The sequence below is a fragment of the Rhinolophus sinicus genome, linkage group LG02 (genome assembly GCF_036562045.2).
Source record: "Rhinolophus sinicus isolate RSC01 linkage group LG02, ASM3656204v1, whole genome shotgun sequence".
Taxonomy (NCBI): domain Eukaryota; kingdom Metazoa; phylum Chordata; class Mammalia; order Chiroptera; family Rhinolophidae; genus Rhinolophus; species Rhinolophus sinicus.
The window spans coordinates 153,591,278-153,615,789 of record NC_133752.1 but is presented as its reverse complement, the minus strand read 5'-3'; the positions used below and the strand labels follow the sequence as shown (position 1 = coordinate 153,615,789).

General features: G+C 34.3%; 1 protein-coding gene across 3 annotated transcripts in view; it reads right to left on the bottom strand.

Moving 5' to 3' along the window:
* NELL2 (neural EGFL like 2) overlaps positions 1–24,512 on the bottom strand; it is a 316,189-nt gene that overhangs the window by 252,438 nt on the left and 39,239 nt on the right. For all 3 annotated transcript variants that reach the window (XM_019748417.2, XM_074325809.1, XM_019748418.2), the window contains exon 4: positions 17,456–17,606. In XM_019748417.2, the coding sequence (XP_019603976.2) occupies positions 17,456–17,606 (151 nt within the window). The remainder of the gene's footprint in view (positions 1–17,455; positions 17,607–24,512) is intronic.

Sequence of the window (24,512 nt, the reverse complement as noted above, 5' to 3'; positions counted from 1 at the left end):
CCATTAAGTTAGTTACTTAATAATTAAGTATATAAGATACTATTACTTAATTTTACTTTAAAATTTTAATTTATGAATTAAAAAAATTCCTTTATTTGGTTACTCAAGTATAGCTCTTTTGTGGAAAAATAAAAATAAAACCCATCTTTTCTGGATGCGATTCTACCTGTTAGGATGGTTTAAGTCAGTTCTGCCTAAAAGAAAGAACTTGATGGTCTCTTAAAATTCAATCTATATATAAATTAAATATTTTTGTAGTTTGGGATGAATTTAGGGTGTGTGTGTGTGTGTGTGTGTGTGTGTGTGTGTGTGTGTGTTTTTCCCAGACTATACCACTGTTCTCTTCAATTTCCAGATACTTAGGTGGCTTTATAAGTGTATTAACATTTGCATGCAATTGCACTATTTCAAAGCACAAACAATATATTTTGGAAGAAAATTATATTCTCAAAATGATAAGTTTCATCTTCACCTTCACCTAAAAAAAAAAATATATGGTTCAAGATACCTTTAGGCATGCATTCATCTGGAGACACTAAGTGGCTCCCAGAGACCCTGGATGCCCTATGATTCATGCAGTATTTTATCTGGTTTCAAACATTCCTTTTGAGTTAACAATTTGCTATATCCTAAGGTCCTCAAAATCAATAGTAATTCTTTAAGCCAATAAAAATTGGCCTGTGTAGGAAATTTCAGCAGCTTTATATGTAACACCTTCTGAAACTATGGGCAGACAATAAAGGGAAAGCATTGATGCATGTAAGACAACTAGAAGTTCTAGGCAGGCTGTATTTGAAAGAAAGGAATTAGTCACAGGGGAGAGTAAGCTGTCAATGCTGCAGCATCTGTTCTCTGTTCTCTGATATGCTTCATGGGTCATCATGTCTTCTCTATTGTTCAGAATAAATAAGAGGTAAAGAAGAAGGCAACAGGATCCATGGGTCACCCACTGAGGTGACATTTTGTTCTTAGTGAGCTTATTACCTCGAGTTCACAACTGAAATGGGTACTGAACACCCCTAACTAGAGGAAATAGAAACAACCTGGTCTCAAATTCAGGGAAATGGCAAAAAGGTAGGAATCTATTTTTAAGTATTAGCACAATCTTTTTATGGAGAGGCAACTAGAAAAAAATGAAAAGACAAAATATTTTCCCAATTAGACAGATTATATGTATAATGACTTTATTTATACTCATCAACTTCAATATGCCATGATGATGCTGCTGAAATAAAATAAATTGTAAAGGAAGAAAACTTTTGGGTAAAAATTTCTAGTGAAAATACCTAATAGAGGAAAAATATGATTGTTGTCTTCAAAAGCAATGGAAAACAACAGTGCTAACCCTGTCATAAGAGGTCTTGGGTTTTGAAGGAAGTAGCAAGGCCACTGAGCTGCGGTGAAATAGACAGATAGCACTGTTGGTGGGAATGTAAACTGGTGTAGCCATTATGAAAAACACTATGCTGGTTCCTCAAAAAATTAAATATAGAACTACCATATGATCCAGCAATTCCACTTCTGGCAATTTATTCAAAGAAAATGAACACACTAATTCAAAAACATATCTGCACCCCCATGTTCATTGCAGCATTATTTACAACAGCCAAGATATGGAAACAACCTAAGTGTCTATTAAGGGATGAATGGATAAAGAAGATGTAGTATAGCTATACAATGGAATACTATTTAGCCATAAAAAAGAATGAAATCTTGCCATTTTTGACAATACGGATGGACCTTGAGGGCATTATGCTAAGTGAAATAAGTCAGCCAGAGAAGGACAAATAAAATATGCTCCAACTTATATATATGGAATCTAAGACAAAACAAACAAACAAACAAAACCACCAAACTTACAGATAGAACAAGTTGCCAGAGGAGGGGTTTAGAGGGAGACAAAATCAATGAAAGGGGTCAAAAGGCACAAACTTCCAGCTATAAAATAACTAAGTCCTGAGGATGTAACGTTCAGCATGGTACTCTAGTTAATAATATTGTGTTGCATATTTGAAAGTGGCTAAGGGAGTAGATCTTAAAAGTCCTTATCACAAGAAATAAAGGGAAAAAATTTGTGACTATGCACCATGAAGAATGTAACTATTACAATCATATCACAATGTACATAAGTCATTATGTTGTACACCAGAAACTAGTATAACATTATATGGCAATTATACCTCAATAAAGTTCATACATATATACTTGTACATGCATACACAATAAAACAGCAAATAGGAAAGTTGTCAAGAAAGTGGTTGGGAGAATGGGCCCTGGTGCCACTCAACCTGGTTCAAATGTTGATTCTGTCAGTTATTGTAACCTTGGACATGAGACTTAACTTCTCAGGTCTCCATTTCCTTATCTATAAAATAGGGATAATAATGATACCTACCTCCAAGATTGTTATGAGATTTAATGAGATTAATCCATGTAAGGTGTTTAGAGGACTGCCTCACCCAAGGTAGGGTACTAATAAAGTTTTATATTTATTATGCAGAGAAAACATTTCAGTGCACCTAAGAAATCAGCCAGCTACCACAAGACCTGATATCAGCAGGTGCTCTAAACTTCTCATTCAGTCAGTCATTCAGCAAATATCTATTAGCCAACTATATATCAAGACCTATAGTAGGCACAGAGGATACTGGGAAAAAGAGACAAAGTCTAGATCCTTGAGAGCTTTCCATTTCCTCATGTTTATCACCTTCTTGAATAACAATCCCCAGGATAACGATCTACAATAAATGTAGGCCTTCCTTTCTCATATATTTCTGCCAAATTTTTATTTTACACCACAGACATTTTTATACTGTTTTCATATTTATTGGTTCATATTACTCTACATTATTGAATCTACTTAGAAATGGAGAGCTTAAAAATAAGCACCATTTTTCTTAATGTGATTGAACAAAACTCTTGCAATAGATCTTGAATTCTGACAAGTTGGAGGTTGGAAAGATTTTGTCATATGTTTATTTCGGTTACTGGCTGATGAAAAACAATCAGATTTTTTAAATGAAGAAAACATGCATTTGTGACCTATTAAAAATGCAAAAAAATGAAAATCCAATAAGTAGAAGAAATGGAAATTTTGAAAAACCGTAAAGAGGGAAGTTATAGCAGGCTTAATGTAAAAGACCTTCAGCAGATGTGCATCTAATATATCTTATACACACTCTAATCTTGTTTTTAAAAATGTATTTTCGTTCAGTAAGTGCAATACTGTATATAAAGCTATCAAGAGAAAAATACAAAAGCTAGGCAAATCACCTTTACAGAAATAAGATGTTACTTTCTCTTAATTCCATTCAGTATAAATGAATAGTTTTCAATTAAAGAAAAATACAGTAGGTAATTCAAAGATGCCTTACATAGTGAATGCTGACATGCACTTAAAATGAGAGGCAAAAAAAGGTGTGAGCTACTCGTTTTAGGAATATATTTTCATCGATATATATTCCTCAAATTTTTGATAATACTAGAAAATAAATATGAGCATTATAACGAGTTTCAGTTTTCAATTTCATCATTTTATTTATGTCCTGAAAAAGCAATAGTATCTAATACAGGTAGACACAGCCAATGAATATTAAGGAAAGTGGGTGAAGGTCTGATGAGGAACAAAATATTGGAATTAAATTGGAATATCTCCCCATAAAATACCAATCCAAATCAAAGGATAAAAATAGTCGAGAACCTGGAAGATCACCAACTTGACCTGGTGACTAAGGTTAACATCACCAGCAGTGAAATAGATTGACACAGTGTTCCTCCAGATGTGGTGTACAGAGAAGAGTCATCATTTCTAAGGTATTCCTAACAAAAATGCATGGCCTGAGTGATGAGGAATTGTCAGATGAATACAGGTTAAGTGTGAACCTACAGAATGAAATGCCTACCCTTCCAAGACCAGGAAGGATACCACAGAGAGGAAAGACTGGAACTGTTCCAGACTAAAGGAGATTATGAGAGATGACAACCAAATGCAACATGTGGTCTTGGCCAGAATTTTGGACCAAGAAAGATAAAAGAGACATTGTTTAGATAGTTGGCACAATTTGAATGGGGTCTGAAGATTGGAAGGTATTGTGGTGTAAATGTTGACTTCTTGATTGTAAAGTTATATGTTGGCTGTATAGGAGAGTATCCTTGTTTTGACATAATATACACTAGAGTATTTAAAGGTGATGGAGCATATTGTCAGTAAAAGGCATATTGGAATAAGAGACAGAGCAAAAGAGCTAATAATATTACTATTTAGGAATCTGGTAAGAAACGTGGAAGTTCTTTGTATTATTCTTATAATTTTCTGTAGGTTTGAAACTATTTCCAATTTTTTTTTTAATTGAAAGCAAACATTAACCTGGTAAAACTCTTGCATATATGACTGACAGTGAGTTGACATACTTAATATATAAAGAATTCTTACAAATAAGCAAGAAAAATGACAAGACTCCCATATGTAGGGAAAGGATATGTAGAACCATCCATCAAATCAGAGACACCAACAACTTACTAACGAATATATGAAAAATGTACAAATTCACTAATATTCAAAGAACAGTAAATTTTAGAAATGACAGCCATTTTTTAGATGTCATATTAGCAAAAACTATTTAAACATAATGCTCAATGCTTCCAAGTGTGTAGTTTTAAATATAAGTCATTTGTAAAAGCACATTGTTAGCTCACTAACATATAACTTACTTCCCTTTTGGTGCTATTCAGGACACTTTACTGGCTAAATTAAATTGATTTAAGATGAAATATTCAGTAATTCATGTATTCTGTAGAGCATTCCGCATCCTAAAGAGTAATCAAACATTTTTTAGCAAAACTTAAAAGAGTTTTAAATAACCAAAGTTTATAGTACAAAGGAAAGATGATAGCATGTCAATCATATCATTCTTTCAAAATACTCACTAGATAAAATCACTGAAGAGAAGAGGCAAAATGTGAATGATTTTTATCCAGCTGTTGTGAAACACATCAATACATGGTTTCAACCACAAAAATATAAGATTCCTCTCCAAGAGCAATGGAATTCAAGTGTATACAATAGCAAGAGGAATAAGATTTCTTAAATAATTGAGGTAACATAAACTCCACTGTCAATAAGGATACCAAAATAATATTTTGCATGGACTTTTTAAAAAGATACATACTTCATCATAAATAAAGGAAACAACAAGACAAGTGACAAATAAGCTGAATTCTACTTCCTGTCATTTGATAGTAAATTGCAGAAAGATCACTACACTTTTTAAATAAGGCTTTTGTAAAATGATTTTAAGTGACTGATCAAAGGCCTAAAGAGCATTTGGAAAATTTCACACTGACATCAGAAGACTAAAAAGAGAAGAGTTTTGATACCAAAGAATTAAAATATATTACAATAATCCCTCAACATTCATCCTGGAAAAGATCACTGAAATGTCAGTACATATCAATGTATGGCAGACTAAATAAAGAGAACTACATGAATTTTGATGGCACTTTAAAAATCTTCTTATTATGATGAGTTGCATCCAAAAAGTCCAATTTTCTCCAAAAGATAAACAAGAAAGCAATTTAAATACTATGGAAAATGTTACCATTGATACAAAACAAAACCCATTTTTCTGGTAATATAATAGCTTAAAAGTACTTTACAAACTAAGAAATATAATAGAAAAATAAAGATCCCACCTGAGTAACAGCACAACCTATAAGGTTCCTAGGAATAAATCTAACAAAATGTGTGTATGCCCTTTATGGAGATAATTATACAGACGATTTAAAAAAAGACATGAAAGAAAACGGAGAAATAAGTCATCACCTTGAATTTTTAAAAAAAACTGAATATCATAAAAATGTTAATTCAACATATATTAACCTATAAATGTGATGTGATTCCAATACAAATCCCAATCGGATTTTTTCCATAGAACTTTCCAAATTGATTCTAAAGTTTATAACAAATAACCAAGTTTCAAACATAACAAAAAAAAAAAATCTGAACATAAAGAACAGAGACCTGAACTATAGATAGCAAGTCTTATAAAGCTACCGAAATCTGAGTAGTGTGGTATTGCTGCAGAAGTCACAAACAGATCTGTGGAACAGAATACAGGGCCCAGAAACAGACCGCAATGTTGATGGAAACTTGGTATTACATTTGGTATGTGGTAATGGCACTGGTACATTTGGTATTACATTTGGCATTACAAATCTGAGAGAAAAGAATGAGTTATTGGGTAAATGTCATTGGGACCAGCTTCATCTGTTGAATATTACACTAAATATTCGTAAGTGTACCTAGATCTAAGTTCAAGATGTCAATTTCTTTTTCTTACTAGGCAGGACAAAAAGGCATTAAAATAGATCATTCATTGAATATAGTGGGGCAGATCTCTCTCCAGGTTCATGATCTAAAGATCAACAGTAAACTAATCAAAAGTATTTACATTAATACCTGTGGATGTAGTATTCATTGCAGAGCCAAATATTATGCTAACTTCTTCATTATGAGTACATTGACACAAACTATTCTACACGCAAAAAAGAATGTTCAATAGCATCAAAGACAGATGAATTTTTTTTCTTATTTCCCAACAAATGCCCAATATCATGTTCAATTTTGTTTTATATGGTATATTTGATCATGTGCTTCTTATATAGGATATTTTAAATTTTCTTACTTTTCTTGAATTTTCTGATTGGTTTATTCCTTTCTTTTGGGGAGGAGAAAATAGTACATTCTTTCTTTACTACATCATTAACATAATCTTACCCTTTAGAGATAGAAATTATTGCTTTGACTGCATAGCAATTAAAAAAATTAGTATATCAAAAATCTACATAAAAACTTTAATGCAAATGAAAAATATAGATGATATGGAGTTAATAGCATTATTAAATGGAGCTCACTTAAAGCAACAAGAAAATGTAGAAAAATTGACAATGTATCTAAATATGCTATTTACCAAAAAAATACATATGCATGGACAATTAGCATATGAGAAAGCATTCAACTTCACAAGTAAAGTGCTACTTTTCTCCTATTGAATTGGCAAAAATTTTTAGTCACTGTTGAAGAAAATGGGCAAATAGGTACTTTAAACTACTGACAAGATTATAATGTATTCAAACCTTTCCTGTAATATATATACCTGGAGTGCCAAAAAAATGTATACAAATGGACAGTTTGGTCAAAGCTGCTCAAGTAGTAATTCGCTGTAATCAAAAGTGTCTGGAGGCTGATGGTAACCACTTTGAGCACCTCTTGTAATTGCAGAAGTCAAACATGACTTGTATTCATCTTTTGCTATTGGTATATACTGAGTATTACAATTTTAATACAGTTTTTTCCTTTCTTAAAATATGTATACATTTTTTGGCACTCTCTGTATATATGTCACGTGAAAAATTACACACACACCAAATTGGATAAGCATACCTATATCTATATCCAATATCATAAAATGTAGAAGTACATACACCCAGTGCAAACAGAAATAGCCATACTAGTTGACTATATAGTCAGGGTCCATTCTAATTCGGCACTTTCTTGTTTTGATAGTTTAGTGCCCATGTCATGTAGATCACTATATATTTTGAATATCACCTGTGAATACACCAACATATTCTATTTGAGCAGTGACTTTCTTGCATTTGCACTTTTTAAATGTGTTTACTGAAAAGCTGTTTACAATATGAGAAAAAAAATGTAAGTCTACGTAAGTGTATTACTGGTACAAAAACCAACAGACTGACTGATGAAACAGGAGAGCCCAGAAATAATTTTTAACATACATATAAGATTCCATTTATGATAAAGGGAGGATTTTCAAATAAGTGAACAGGGGGAGAGAGTTAAGTGAATGATGCTGAGATAATTAATTAGCTGTTTGAGAAAAATGTGTAGAGCCTCATTTCTTACTCTAAAACAAATGTTTGATGAGTTCAAGAGTTAAATGAAAGGAAAATCAAATGTGTGTGTGTGTGTGTGTGTGTGTGTGTGTGTGTATGATGACTACCTGATCTAAGGGTAAGAAAAGCTATTTTTAAACAAATAATTTTCAAGGAAGAAATTAACTGAAATAGTTAGATAACAGACATACAAATGATTAAGAACAGAACTCTAGAGCCAATGGTTGGGCAAAAAGCCTGGCTCTGTCACTCACTACTAAGTATGAGAACTTAGTTATTTAACCTCTGTGCCTAAGTTATCTCATCTGTGAAATGGGGGTAATAATAGTTGCTAACTAATAGGATTGTTGTGAGGACTGAATGAAATAATGGGATAATGTTGTGAGGACTAAATGAGGATAAATGAAATTACTTTAGCTCAAGGATATAAAAAACAAACATAAAATTAATGAGCAGCAAACAGAAAAAAATAATTATGCAAAGTTTAAAAATTATAACACATAAGAGGTTATTAGCTATAATTATATAAAGAATTCTTATAAAACATTAATAAAATAATACTAATAAAAATGTCTATAAAGAATGTATATGGACAGCAAAGTTATTTTTAAAAATTCAGTCTCACTAGCAATCAAAGAAATGCAACATATGGGGCAGCTGGATGGCCCAGTTGGTTAAAGCTCAAGCTCTCAACAACAAGGTTGCCAGTTCAATTCCCACATGGGATGGTGGGCTTTGCCCTTTGCAACTAAAAATTGAAAATGGCGACTGGACTTGGAGCTGAGCTGTGCCCTCCACAAGAAGATTGAAAGACAATGATTTGGAGCTGAGGGACCCTGGAGAAATACACTGTTCCCCAAAATTCCCAATAAAATTTTAAAGAAAGAAAGAAAGAAAAGAAAAAATTATTTAAAAGAAAAAAGAAATGCAACATATTATTTTCCAATTCAAAATTTTTTTAAAAAATGTATTTTATTACATAATGCTCAGTTTCAGCAAGCTTACAGTAAAACTCACATTCTCATACTTAGTTTGTGGAACTTGACATTGCTATAAGCTTTCCTGAGGCTGACTGGGCAATGTGCATTTAAAAAAAAAAAAGTTTAAAAAATACAGACAAAAAACTATTATAACCAGTTACCCAACAAATTGCATTTCTTGGAATTTGTCTTAGGAAACTATCCAAGAGTAAGCACATATTACATGCTGGATACAGTGCTTGTTGCATTAATTATAATTCTGAAAAGGGGAAATAATCTAAATGTCAAAAAATAACGGTTAATAAAATAAATTACAGAATAGCAATATGATAAATATCATGAAACTAATGAACATTTTAGAAATATATTTTAGTGATATTGGAAAATCAATCTAATATGTTTTAGCTATTTAGAATTATCTCATTATCTCCATTTTTATGCAATCTAAAAAGAATAGAAAGAAATAACATGTTAACAGTGGTTATTTTGGTAAAGTGATTATGTTTTGTTATATTCCTATGTCTTTCAAATATTGTACAGTGAATATGTATTACCTATAAAATTAGAAACACTGGGCATGCTGCTTTAAAAAACACAACAAGGTGGGAGAAGACACAGAAAATTTAACCTTACAATTTCGATCAACCTCAAAACAACCCCCAAAATTGGATATTAATAGTCTTCTTTGAGAAATTGGGGTTCAAAGAGAGTAGAGGATTTTCCCAGAGTTATCGTACAAAGAACTGGTAGAGTTCAAACCCAATTTAACCCATTTTAGCTACAAGCCTTTGCTCTGTCCAATGCATCAGCAGAGGTACCCACATCCAAGAGTGGGCATATAGTATGTACCCAACCAATATTTATAGACTGACTGATTTATCAAGTCTATTTATAGGCTGACTGATTTATGACAATACAAGCTTGGTGAAAGACCAGAATCGTAGTCAGAGCATATTCGACACAACTATAGTGTAATTGTTTTCTTGCTTGCATCAGGGATTGTGTGTTTCAATTCTGAATGCCCAGGGCTTACCTTAGCACAATGTCTGAAGGACCTTAAATGTTTTCTGAATACGGACAAAGGCATAAAATATACCTTCTTTTTTGAAAAGAATTTTCATATGAATTCTACAGTCACCATATTTGCAAATATATTATATTTTTTATAATATATTTTTATATTTTTAGTTACAAATAATAAAAAAATTAATTAGTTTCTTTGCCAAAACATTACCTTCTCTTAAAGGTTTTTATAAAATTAGAAACCTGAGAGTTTTTAAAAAGTCAAAACAAGTTAAGGCTGTTTTTAGAAAGCACATCATACTAGCTGCTAAGGAAAACCTGTATATATGCTTAGAAAATTGCTTTTCCTCCCTAATATCCAGAATGTATTAATAAATATCCTATTAAAGAAAAAAATGAAGTTCTTAGAAAAGTAAAATCTCTAACAGTGTCCCATCTAATTACAAAGCTTCATTTATAAGGGAAAAAAAACAACAAACTATCCCTACCAAAAGCACTTATATTGCAAAGGAAATTGTACATTTGACAGATTTGGGCTTTCTCTTAAAATAAAAAATTCTGGGCTAATGACTGAAAAAATTTTTCATTCATGTACAGCTTTTGTATGAAACATGGGATTAGTTAGTAAATCATTTAGTGATGATAAGCTTATGACTTAAAGGCAATCAGAGAAAGCTATTTCCTAAAATGTAGAAGTATCAACATCTTCAAATATGGTAAAAGGGGAAGTAATAAAGTCACAAGGGCTTATCAAAGAAAAAAAAAACATTCTCAAACTTTCCATTTCCAAGTGAAGAAATAGTTTTTAGAAAAAAAATTTAATCATTAAAAATACTTCTAAGACCAGGAAAAAAAATAACTAGCAAACTGAGCATTAGTAGCTAAATGGGCCGATTATTTCTGATGAACAATTAACCTTTTCTATCACATGAAAAGAAATAACACAGCAACACAGAAATGGAAAATGTGACAACATCCGAGCAGGAGCACACCAGGTTGATTTCCTAAAACACAGGAGCTTGAGCCTGGATAACAATCACCTATACAACAGCCAAGGTACAGGTACTCTGTCATCTGGAATGAAGAAAGTAGATGCAAAGGAGCTGCCAGATGGATGCGGCAAAAGGGCCTGGCGGTATTTGGGGCCTGAAAACTGGACATGGTCAAAATAGTGTGCAGGCCTAGAAATACCCCTGGTCATCTGCATCATTGTAATATCCAAAATGAGTGATGGGAGTGAATATGGATTAGTTAGTCTGTGGTTGCTGCTGCAGCAGCCAATTAATTCATTCCTTGGCCCTGCAGAAAGAGTGGAATGCTGACGGGAAGGAAAAGAATGCCTTGCTTCTTTAGCATGAAACGGAGGTTTGTGCCCCATGAAATAACCTCTGTATATTAAAATGTGTACTTCTTTCCATCACTTCACCTATATACAAACTTGGTACATATAGGAAATATGAGAAATTACAATTGCACAGTCTTAATTTTAATTCAGTTTCTTTGATGAGCAACTCACCATGTCCGCTTGGCAATGATATACGCATGCCTAACCACATTAGAATATATATTGTAACTTTCTTAATAATAAGAGAGGTATTAAAATATACACTAAAGGTATAATTTTTTAGACATAAATAATGACATACAAACATACTTTAAGAAAAAAACATACAACTAGAATTTTTTTAATTATGTAGAACTTGGGGTTTGAAATTTTAATTCATAAATCCAGTTATCTTTAATGTTATTTATTAAGTGCAACCAAAAAGTAAAGAGTGTAGTAGCAGTTATGTCAGTCTGTTAATTTTACCCATAATAAACAGTCATCTTTTAGTTCAGAACCATTAAGCCAAGCAAATACTGCTAGCAAGTTTAATTTTTAACTTAGTGATGTCAACAAAGAGAAATGGCTTAATACATGACAAGCCCTCACAAATATGAAGATACATTTTTATCAACCTCATATACAAATACAGTCTTACTCATCCAGCATGTATAATAATTAATACTAAGAGAGTAGAAAAAATATCATTTATCTCACCTCAAGTTTATTAATATAGGAAATGATAGTAAAATATGACAGTTTTGTATTTACTGCAAAGCTATTGCCACAAATTATTTCCATGTATGTTATTTGCAAAGCATTTAAAGTTAGAAGCATAAATAATCTTTGACTATCAGGAAAATTCCTAATAATAACCACATGAAAACTAATTTATATATCTAAAGCCCAAGAGTATCTTAAATAAAGGAGAAGTACTATAAACTACAGAACATAATAATCTAGGTGACTGTACCAAATCTACACCATGGGATAACAAAAGGATTTTATTTATCCTGAAGAAACTGCAGTTTTGTGAAACATGGAAGAGAACAGAGTCCTTTTGGAATCTAGGGGAATTTTCTCATTCATTTTTACTTATAAATGTATCTTTGTTTTTCAATGAGCCTTTACTGTTTTCATATTTCTCTTCTTCTATATTTCCTGTACAAATGGAGAAGTGAATCAATATCTTAGAATTATTTCTTTATTCTTTATGTTTTCCCTTCCAAAACACCATAACCAGAAAAACTATAATAATGCTCTCTTTGATCTGCCTGAATGTCTTAATTCTTTCACACATAAAGCACCATATATTATCTCCTGTTTTTAGGCAATACTATTGTTGGCTAAATATAAATAGATATGGCTGAAGAGCCTACAAGATTTTTACATTGTGCTCACATGAAGTTCATGGACTAATTTTTAATATTAGCCCCTACTTGAAAAACACCATTTGACACCAGCAGATTGGAAGGCCAAATGAGACTTCCACTGCTGATGAGGTTCCCACTAGTTTCATAATTATGTCACTTTGTTTGAAGCTGTGTTTCAGCACCAAGGTTTGACTTAAGCCCTCTTACAATTCTGAGATGCTGTTATGTCTGCCTCTCCTATTTTTTGTCTTGCTCTTAGCTCACTTCAGATACCCTAGAATTCAGAGCGTGTCATTAGTCTCATATGTCCAAACCAACAAAGTTGTGTGATTAGGTTTCCAACTTTAACACAGTGGCTGAGATGCTGCTCTATAACTCATTACAAGTGTCGTTATTCTCTAAGATCTTGACTTATAGCTGTTTCAAGGCAGTGGCTGCCAGTTAGTGAAATCCTCATGCTAGAGCTAATGACATTTCAGGATGGATTAGGCACCCTGCATCAATATAGCAATTCGAACATTCTCCAGAACCTGGTGAAAACTTTGTGAGGTCATTTACGATTCCTGGTGCACTCAGGATGATCTTTCTCTTGATTTTTCACTCATGTGTTCATCCACCAAATATTTATTTAGCATCTAACTGTGTATGACAGCATGGTAAATAAAATGGCATGCACAATCCTTGACAGCAAAAATACTTAAAATCTAACCCAAAATTGTTGTCATCTATATAAAATTTTACACAAACACCCAAGTACACCTAGAAAAGAATTAGAAAGCTACATCCCAGAGTGTTATGCTGTTATCTCTAGATACCAGGACCACAGGCACTGGTGCTGGTAAATGTTGAACAATTGACTCTGTGTTCTCTAGAGAAATAATTCATTTATCCATTTATATAGGAAAGACAAGAGAAATATGAAAAAAATAAATTCTCATGAAAAAACATTCATCAATAAAAGCACACTTGAAACCTATGTAATTTTACTAACCATTTTACCCCAATACATTTTAATAAAAACAAACAAACAAACAAACAAATAAAACACATTTTTAAAAAATGACTTCGTAGCATTTGCTGATTGCCAAGGTGTAAATAATCACACATGGCCTAGTTCAAGCTACCACAGGAATGTCAACTGGCTCACAAAGTTTCAATTCTGGAAAACCAGTATGAGCCTGCTCCAGCATGTCACTGATCAGCTGAGCTGCATTTTCTTCTTTATGCTTTTCTTATTTTCCAAATGTCTTTAATGATAATAGTGGTATTCCCTGGGGATAGAAACTAAGTGGCCAAGGAACCAGATGAAGGTAGATGCTATGCTTTGTTGTGCCGTCTAAATTTTGAACCCTGAAATGTATTACCAATTTTTTAAAATTACAATTTAAATTTTAAAAATCCTCAGTAAATATTTGTTAGAATTGTGACCAAAAGCAGTAAATATTATTTTAATTTCTCATCTACAGTCAACACATGTATATGTTAAACATTAAATAACAATATAAGATGTAGTTTGAATGCCAAAAGAAGTGGCACAAATTTCAAAACGACACTGGAGGCTAATAGAGAAGAAATTCATGGAAGCTGGAAAGGTCAGTAAAGGCTTCGTGGAATATGTGCGGATTTCTGAAATATGAGGATTTGAACAAGCAGAGAGAAAGGAAGGGGGTGATACACAGATGATGAGCGGACTGGCCACGCGCCTCACATTTATACTCCTACTGAATATCACTTCTCGCCATCTCTGCCAGTGCCGGGGCTGACATTCCTCCCCACCCCCGTCTATTTCTTACTACCTTCTCCCTAGTTGATTCAGCTCCAGAACAGGCTGTAATCAGCCTGAATGGAGATAAGATTGGAGTCAGGGATTGACATAAGGAGAGAAGCCATTGCATATCATCTCTAGTAATGATGTTTAGGTAGTGTTTGATCTGTAGCAGGCAATCTGTGGTCTAACTCTCAGACAGAATCACAAAGGAAGAACTCAAGTTCTTGTTCTTATGCTTCCTACCAAGCAGACAAGAACATGAACTCAGATGAAGCACCATGACATCAACCCATCCAGCTCCAAAAAGAAGGAGGAGCTAGGAAAGACATTATGGAGAGCTGGACCCTCCCCTAATCACTGCCCTAATCACAGTTAAAGGATAACGGATTAATATTCATTGTGAAAGGCGTTTTTCAACATTTAACTGGTTTATAGCTAACCATCCTGTGGAGCACAATAAATCCATGTATTTATCCAGGCACATAATTTGCAAACTCATTTATCTAGGTGGATACATCAGGTAATTATACTGATCAAAATTAGACATTTTTTGGATATTTTCTTTAAATTTTTAAATGACAAATGTGAAAACTGGATTACTCCTGTTTTCATTTTTATCCAGTCATGGACTACTCTTTGGTCTTTAAAAAAAAAAAGGTTATAAATGAATATTGGCATGAGAAATCTTCAAAATATTTCACTAAATTTTAAAAAGTTATAAAATATTATGTGCAGTATGATTCACTGTTTAATAAAATATTATATATAATATATATATAATATATATATATGCACACACACACACACTTTAGACATTTACATCTGAATATATTAGTGGAAACTATCCCCAGGGGATAAAACTACAGATGATTTTTACTTCCTTATTTGTGATTTTCCTAATTTGTAAAATTTACGATAATTATCATGTGTAATGTTTGAAATCTGTAGCATAATAAAAATTTTCACATTCTATAGAATCCATCCACAATGCATGAAAGTAGAACCCACACTAATTCCTGAAGAAAAGCTTGGCCCTGCTCTTGGGAACTGCCTACTTTGGCCACCCACAGGCAGAGGTGGGTACCTTCCATTCAGGCACGTCCTTCTTTGGCTCGTCACTTTTTATTATAAAATGTCAGTATTCCCTCTAACTCAATTGCTGTTGATGCTCAACACTTAACTGTCAACAGAGAATAGTTATAATTTGAGTAGTTATCAGAGAAGTCCAACTTGAATTCAATATTATTCTCAAAAGCCAAATTGAGAAAAGCTATTTCCACGGACTATTTCTTGAAGGACATGGTCTCTTATCAAGGTTTCATATAGCAGACACGATTGGCATTTTGAGCAGGCAAAATTGGTCATACAGGACTTTTATCCACACTACCAAAGCCTCCATGTCAGTACTATTTCAAAGATCTTCACACCAAGATGCATGTCACTGGCATCAGTGTAGATTTGCTTTTTCCAGAGTGCATGTGGCATGTCAACTATAATTGAAAAATTAAAAAGGAAAAAAGAATTCTAAAATATTCACAGAAGCTAAAAAAAAAAAAAAAAAAATGTATGTGGCATGATGCCACAGCCACATGAAGCCTCTGAACTTGTTTCTCTAAAGATACTCACTATTTTCCCATAAAAGGCCATAGGAAAAACATGTCTCTTATCTCAGAACCAAGAATAGTTGCACTGTCTTAATCATTCAACTACGTTTCTCTCTTTTTTTTTTTTTTTGCTGATTGGCACATTTCACTTTATTTTTATCTTTTTGCCCCATGAATATCTCTATAAACTACTTTAAATTTTTTTGTGAAAAAAAGCAGAGAATAAATAAATGAGTGTTGAGGCGATGATGAAACTAAAGAGATGGGTGAGAATGATACCCGGGGAAGAAAGATAACTTGAATAACAATAATAGGAAAAAGAACAACACGAAACATAGCACAAGGTCTGTCAGGGTGACAGAAGGTTAGGAGATAACCTGATTCTTGAGTGAAAACAAGAATCAGAAGAAATGGGCTTTGATCCTGGCTCGGTCACTAACTAGCGAAGTGATGCCTTCAAGCCCTCAGAGTAAACCAGATAGAGTGTGATTAGGAACCTTGCTCTCTATGGCATCTTACTATATTTTGTTCTCCAGATATATTTGCTTCTGTTTGCTCTTTGGTATTTAGTAAAGATTTGCAAAGTCCCAGGTGGCCTCATCTCTGATAAGAGAAACCAAGCGACTTCTGCCCACACCGGAACAGGATCATTAACACCTTCATATATATAAAAAACTTTACACATATAAACTCTTTAATCTTCACAACAACCTATAAAGTAGATACTATTATTATCCCCATTTTACAGGGAGGTTATGTGATTTGTCCAAGGTCCATAGATGCTAAGTGGTGGTGCACATATTCAAATATAAACATGAAGGAACTTTTATTGTAAGAACTGTGGTTATTCTTTCAGGAGGGAATTGTTTTAAGCTGTCCGGAATTATTTACTAGTGAGATATATATATATATATATATATATCTCCCAACTGTCATGAATGCATTTGTTTCTCCTCCTCCCCGTTATTTCCACCAGCTCTCCTAATCATGCTTCTACACATATGAGAAGTTGGGAGATACTAGACAGCATTTTGATTCAACACACTTGCAACAATATAGCTTTCACTGCTGCAATCTAAGACTGTGTTGAAGAAGAAGTTATCCATCAGTGATTAAAATTATAAGACTATTAAACTCTAAACCCAAGCCATTTCCTAAAGAAAAAGACTATAGTGTTTCTGAGGCTAACTATTTACAAATTAAGAAGAATGTTTAACTTTAACATTGTGGAAAATATCTCCCAAGGGACTTAGTAATTAATGAATTTGTTCTTAGAATGGTGACTTCTGTGTGCAGCAGCTCCTCTGCTTTTAGGTAGATCTCAATTACTTCCGTCTGTGATTTTGCATCATGCAGCAAAATTATTTTAGCTACTTTAAGCCAATCTTGTACATAACATACGTTGCTTTTGTTTCTCTTTAATGTGTTCATTTAACCAGGTATAATGAAAACACAGCAGCCACACTTACCTGTGATCCAAGTGGTGAATGGAGAGAATAACTCCGGAATTTAAGTGGGTCTGTTTCAGAGTCACCAAAATAGTAAATTCATGTTTATTTCTCAGCTTCTGAAAAAACTGTTCAGCTGTAGCAGTGGATGCTTTTATACTTCTGGGAGTATCTAAAGAAAAAAAACATACGTTAAATAGACTAGATTTGGGTTTTATAAAGTACCCTTTATATGCAGCGCCATCCAAAAAATATTATCAAGTGATAACGATAAACACCAAGTCTCAGACTCTTCTGGTAAATTCTTTCAACGAGACTTCATGCTGCATATAACACAGGACAGTAACATGAATTACTGAACTTGTGTTTCAGGAATTTTTTTTTCCCTAAATTATCATCTTTGAGGAAAAGAATCAAAGAACCCTGTTTGAAGAAGTACACTCCCAACTTTTCTTCTGACACACTTCCTAAGTCCTGGATACCAATCCCATGTCAGGGTCAACAATGAACAAAAAGATATACTTCCTAGAATAGGACCTGAAAGACCACGAAAGAGTCATTTAATTTTTCTGACACCTCATGACAGAAAACTGGATTTAAAACTATGTGCCATCTTCCACACTGATGTCTTTAGCCAGAAGGCTTGCTCTAAATAGATTTTTTTAAAAGATCATTGAAATTAGTCACTCTCCACCTTCTGTGCAGTGGATGAAACTAAGATCAAATTATTTTACCATATTTGCTGAAAGAAATACATAGCACTTAATTCCCATGTGCCTCTTCTTAGAGAAAGCCTAGTCAAGAGAGGTTTGCCTGGGAGAGCAGAAAATTTTACCCTGCACTTCCACCTTGTATAATCTTGCACTCCAACCTTAGGACATGGAGGATATGGGGGAAATAGATCAGGATAGAAATGGATTTAGTGGACAGGAAAAACCTATCATTCAAGCCTTCTGCTAACTGAGCCTGACATTCTCCTATGCATAGTATGTGCAAAGGGTTGATGAGAACCAGAAACCGTTTTGTTGTGATCAAATTATTGTCCTCTTTTTGATGCTTTAGAGTAGGTAGACTAGGTAAGTAGTTCTCAATGGTGAAACTACTAGCATTTGGATAGAACAATTCTTCCTTGTGTAAGACTGTCCCATGCATTGCAGAACATTTAGCACTGCAGGGTCCAGTCCCAATGAATGCCAGAGGTACCGAATCCCCAGTCACTGTGACAACCCAAAATTCTCTCACAGATTTCCAAGCATTCTCTTGGGAGCAGTGTGACAGAAATCTCATTGAGAGACACAACCTTGATGAAACAGATTATAGGACTAATCCAAAGGTCCCCACCATTCTAGCCCCACAAATTTATGGAATAAAAATGTAATCACATGGTCTGTGCCTATCAGTGGGAATGCATAGACATGGAGAAGCCCTTAAAATACCCATAAACTAGATGAAGGGACAAATAATCCCAATGTAATGAAGGAAATGCTGTCATATACATAGGTGCAAAGTGTTGCTAGATCACAGGGGGAAAGTAGCCAACATCATCTGGAAGGAAGGATCTCATAAAACAGATGTTATTTGATCAGGAGTTCACCAATTACAGAAGAGAAGGAAAAGCATTCCAGTAATAGGAGGGGCTTGTGAAAAGGCAGGGAGATGTGAAAGGGCATGACCTGGCTAAAACAGTGAATAACAGTCAATGTGTCATAGAGCTAGATAGGAAAGCTGGACTGAATAGGCAGGACCTTGCGTGCCTGTGCAATGGGCACCTGTTGGTTCACCATTTTACCCTCTTGGGAAAAAAAATAAACTTGAAATGAGTCACTCTCAGCCTTGAAAAATGATCCCTTCCCACTCTTAACCCATGACTTCCTCTGTGCTAGAAATCCCCTGACCAATCAGAGCATCACCTGCCCATCTGCAGTATTTGATTCAGGAATGGGCACCTAATCCAGGATATTTGGCCCAGGATATTTGTTCAGAATTTTAGGAAAAAGAAACTTTTTTGTTTCCAAAAAAGAAAATTCCTTGGTTCCACTCAATATTCACAACTCCAAAATTTAACAATAATCTGCCATTCTGCCACAATCAACGTAATCGTTTTTCCCCAGGCTCCATCAAGGATAGGATAGACTGTGGAGGGGATTCCATGTTTCCCCCTAGCATCAAAACTTTCTACTTCCTCAAGGAGGCGCATAAAATGTAATTCTGTGACAATAATACATCTAGTGCTAATTTTTAATCCATTCTCATTTAAATAAAATTAAATCACTCACAAACTTCGTTACTTCATTTTAGTTTGACAAAAGAAAATGAAAATTGAACTATAAATATTTGTTATGCTTCCCCCCTTCCTTTTCAGGGAGGTGGAGCTTGAGCAGCATCCTGTGTCTTCTTGAGCAGGATGATAGATGGGGATGAAAATGAGAAAAAGGACAACATTCAATACAGAATAACGACTGGACCCAGAGAGACCTGAAAGTGTGGCCCATACAGGAGAGAAAAGGAGTTTAGAAATGTGTGATAGCTGCCTTACAAGGCAAAACTACAGAGAAGAGATGCTAAAAAGGAATTTTTAGGAGGTTTGTCATCTGGTACACATAGAAAACCTTCACTAAATCCCTACATTCTTTTGCTTTTGGACTCAGATATGTAAGGAGAGTTGAGAATCTGTGTTATTTTTGTGGAGTTGTTTGTTTCTTTTCTTTTCAGATGACATGACATGTGAAGACCAACCTTAAAATGAAAGGAAGAAGGCCCTAAAAGAATGGATTATTTGAGTATCATTAGTAAAAATGTAAGTCACCGTGGTTGAAAACGTGGGGAAGGAAACTGTAGGTGAAGGAAGACCATTTTTAAAAAATTATTCAAACTCCATTTTGGAAAAATTTTTCTGGTGGCCATGTGGAATGTTATTTAAAGAAAAAAAATGAACATAGGGAGAACACTTGAGAAACTCTGGCAACTCGGGCGATCGATTATTTTTGTTAGATTTCACACTATTTTAAACATCACATTTTGACACCCCTAAACTACCTTTCCCAAATCAAATCGATATTTTTGGCTTTGACCAGTAACGATGCCATAGAGCTACTAGTCTTTGTACTGCTCATCAGGCAAGTTGTCTACAGAAGGGCCAAGTAAAAACCAGCATGGATAATTGCATTGAGATGCTTAAGGAGACATGCAGAGCAGAAACATCCCCCATCTTCCATCCTTACTACCCACATTATTGCACAGGGGTTTAAAAACTGGGGTTGCATGAACTTCCCACCTCTATCGCAACGTGGAAGTGAGGGACAATGTGGAAAGCCAGTGAGAGGGAGAAAACTCGGCCTCACTTACCATGGCCTCAGGATGTTCTCCTCACCTGAGACCTCCACCCCAGAAGCCCAGGACACAGGTAAAGATTTTTAAGTTACCCGAATGTGACAGAGAGAGCACCCACTGGAAGTATAAGTCATGACTGCATCATAATTTTCAGCTTTCTATCAACAGAACACTCTCTCTCACCAACCCTTCCCTTACCCTAATAACATGCAAATCTAGTATTCCCCTTAAAAGCACATTTTTCATTAAGCCTTAGTCCAGGAAAGACTTGATGGGAGCCTGACCTCTGTGACAAGCATGAGAATAAATAGAAGGGGTAGAATTCAAGAGATTTTTAGAAAGTAGAATCTAAAGAATTTGATCACTGATAAAACGCATGCAAAAGGCAAAAGAAAGGGAGAAAACTGGATTTAACTGAATGCAACGTTCCTAGCTTGAAAGATCAAATGAAAGGAAATATAGCAGGAACATGATGGTACCCAGATGAAATTTCAGTTTTAGAAATGTCACTCTGATGCTATGGGATGTGCATGTGAAAGTGTCCAGTTGGAGGCTGACACTACAGAATTAGATCTCAAGAGAGAGATCAAGGTTGGCAATACAAATTTGGAAGTCATCAGAATATAGTATCTAAAGTCACAGGAGTGGCTTCGTAAATCATAGGAATCAAAAGAATGAGAGGATGAAAGAATGGACCATAAAAACACTAAATCTGTAGCAAAGCAGGGACAACATATATAACTATATAAATACATACATATAGATATAGATATAGATATAGGTATAGAGATAGAGATAGAGATAGAGATGATATAGATATAGATATAGATATAGATATAGATATAGATATATAGATATAGATATAATACAACATTCATCCTTCAAAATGTAAAAATGTATTTTTCCCCTTTGAACCCACATTCCATTTGGTTCTCACAAAGCCCTGGAAACTTGACAAGGACAATTACTACTTCCTTTTTCAAAGAGTAAAATGAACCGGGAGCAATCTTGTGTTTCACCCAAAAGCACCTGGCATGCTAGAGGCACAATAGGGATGACAATTTCTGGTCCAGTATTCTTTCCACTAAATTGCACTGTCTCCTGAACATGGCATCCTTTATCCATGCTTCACTGCCACTTACAAACAGAAATGCAAATATGAGAGCAATAACACAGAAAATAATCCAGAAAAAAGTAATTATATAAGATAGCATTTTTAGTTCCTTAAGTGAGTAACTTAGTAGTGATTTAAAGAAAGGTCACTTTCCCCATTTGCATTTCTGTTTCCTGATTTGTAAAAGTATCATTCCCGTCTTCTATTTTCATTTCACGGATTATATAATGTTCAGAGAGACTTCTAAATTCCCATGATTACTACTACGAAAAGACCCAATTCTGTTCCTCACCAGAAAATCAAGTCAAAGAAACCTCTACATGAGAATTGATTTTACTTCATTTTTGTTATCATTTCAGTTTTCAGAATTAGTAACTTAATTCAGGTATGTATTGAGCCATTTCTCAACAAGGTCTCCTGTTAGGAACTAAACACAGAAAAATAAACTGTAGTAGTTATCACAAACTCTGAACCCAGAAGAATGGTTCCAATGGCAACCATGCAGATTATTAGCTGCACGTGACATGTAGTAAATACCATGTTTTGGCCATTAGGATTACGATAACTGTTATTATTACTTTTACAAGCAATGAGACTGTGGAACCCAGTAAAACTACCAAGAACCATTAATATCCCTGTGGTGATTTTCTAAGCTTACTTTCATTCTAACTCTTCCAAACTCAGCCACAAAATATGTTTCCACATTTTAAAATGGACATAAAAGTTTTTGGCAATCAAATAATTCTTAAGATAAAACACTGCCTGTTATTCCCTGTTTCTAGAGAACTATAAATGATCATTCTTTTATGGACAAAAAATCAATGTAAATTGAATTTCTTTTCAAAGAAAGGCTGACAAAGCCTCACAAAATTGCTTCTTCATAGAAAAACTGGCTGGGGAAAGGAGCCTTTAAAGGCTACTACTAAGACCTACAGAAAACCCTAGCAACATGCCCATGATGTATTGGGTCTTTTTAATTAGAGAATTGCTTAAGTTTAAAACAAAAGTTTCTTTCAAGATTTTCCATTTTTATTGTGTGCAGACTAAAAATCCCACTAAGAAAACAAGTAGTGGCATTTTAAAGCGGTTTATGAATAAATTATGAAGCAACTCAGAAGCAATTACATCAAAATATTCATTTTTACTCATGGGTCTACCAGGATGGAGTGATGAGTTCATATGGGGATGTAGAAACAATTTCTAGGGATTTAAACAATGTGTTATTTATTCCCTATATACATAGTTAAGAGGAGAAAGGAGAGATAAGGAGGGAGGGTGAGAGGGAGGGAGGGAGAGAAAGAGACTTGTTTATTTCTAAAATAGGCTGTAGCTCAATGCAATTACGTATATGATAGTAAATATGGGTATTTCTCAAAACAAAAGAGTCAGATTGGAACTTCTTTAAGTATTTTTAGTGCATTCAGAGTAAAAGAAAAAGAAGGGATTTGTATATTGTCCAATAATGAAGAAATTGGTAAAAATTATTCTCTTTTGCACTTAAACTGCATCACTACAATTACCATCACGAACTAAATGAGTCTCTGCCCACTGACAGGTCTCTATCCCTGCAGTATGGAGAAACCTAAATTGATTTTCCCCCACATAACCAGACAAATAAAAATACCATGTGCAAATTCAATTATAAAAACACTCTAATCTCAGACAGAGTATATTTGACTGAGAATGTTCCAACTCACCAAATTACCCTTTTTTTTTCCCAATCTCTAACTATGAAAGGTTGTTGTCTTCTAAATTCAGGTTATAATATACCAAGTTAGAACTATTATTATAGTATTGTCCATTGCTCTTATTCTCCCTTCAATATATCCATGTCTTTATAGTGCAAACATTCAAAGAAAAATAATAGTAACAATTTTAAAATCCATTACAATTTTATTGACACTATATATGCAGCTTGCAAAGTCCTGAAACATAAACAATGTCATTTAAGCCACACAGTAATGTTGAATAAATGGGATTATTATGTTCATAATAATAGAAATTACAGATGAGGAAAGAGAGGCACAGGGAAGCCAAGACACTTGGGATCGTCACCATAAGTGGTTCAAAATCAGAGATCATTTTTATGAATTTTCTATATTAGAAATTTGGTTGGAAACCTTAGGAGATTCCGAAGTGAAATCTGAAACTGCCCATCTCCCATACATGGAGGGCAAGAAGAAACTGAAGAAAGAGGCAGGCCACTCCAGATTGTTAGGTGGAGGGTTAAATCAGCAAGGAAACTTATGAGACTTGACTTGACAGCCACAAGACGAGTAGATCTCCACCTGCACCCATCAGAATCATAAAGCTTTACATAGAACCCTTAACTGGGTTCAGACACATAATCAGTCCAGATGGTCTCAACAACACGTTGTTCTCTCAGGACAGCATCCTTGACACCAGTTTCTACTGCGGGAATTATGGGGAAAGCATATGTTCATTCCAATGATAGGAAGGAGGTGGTCCCCTAATTGCCCGGGTCCAGTTCAAGGGTCAACTGAATGTCAGGTCCTCTCAAAGACCTCCTCTAATAGAATGATCAAAAGCCATTATGAGAGGATATAGGAATAAACCACCCAATTCATGTGGCAGAGCCAGGACCCCAACCGAGGCTAATGTGCTTCCTATGGG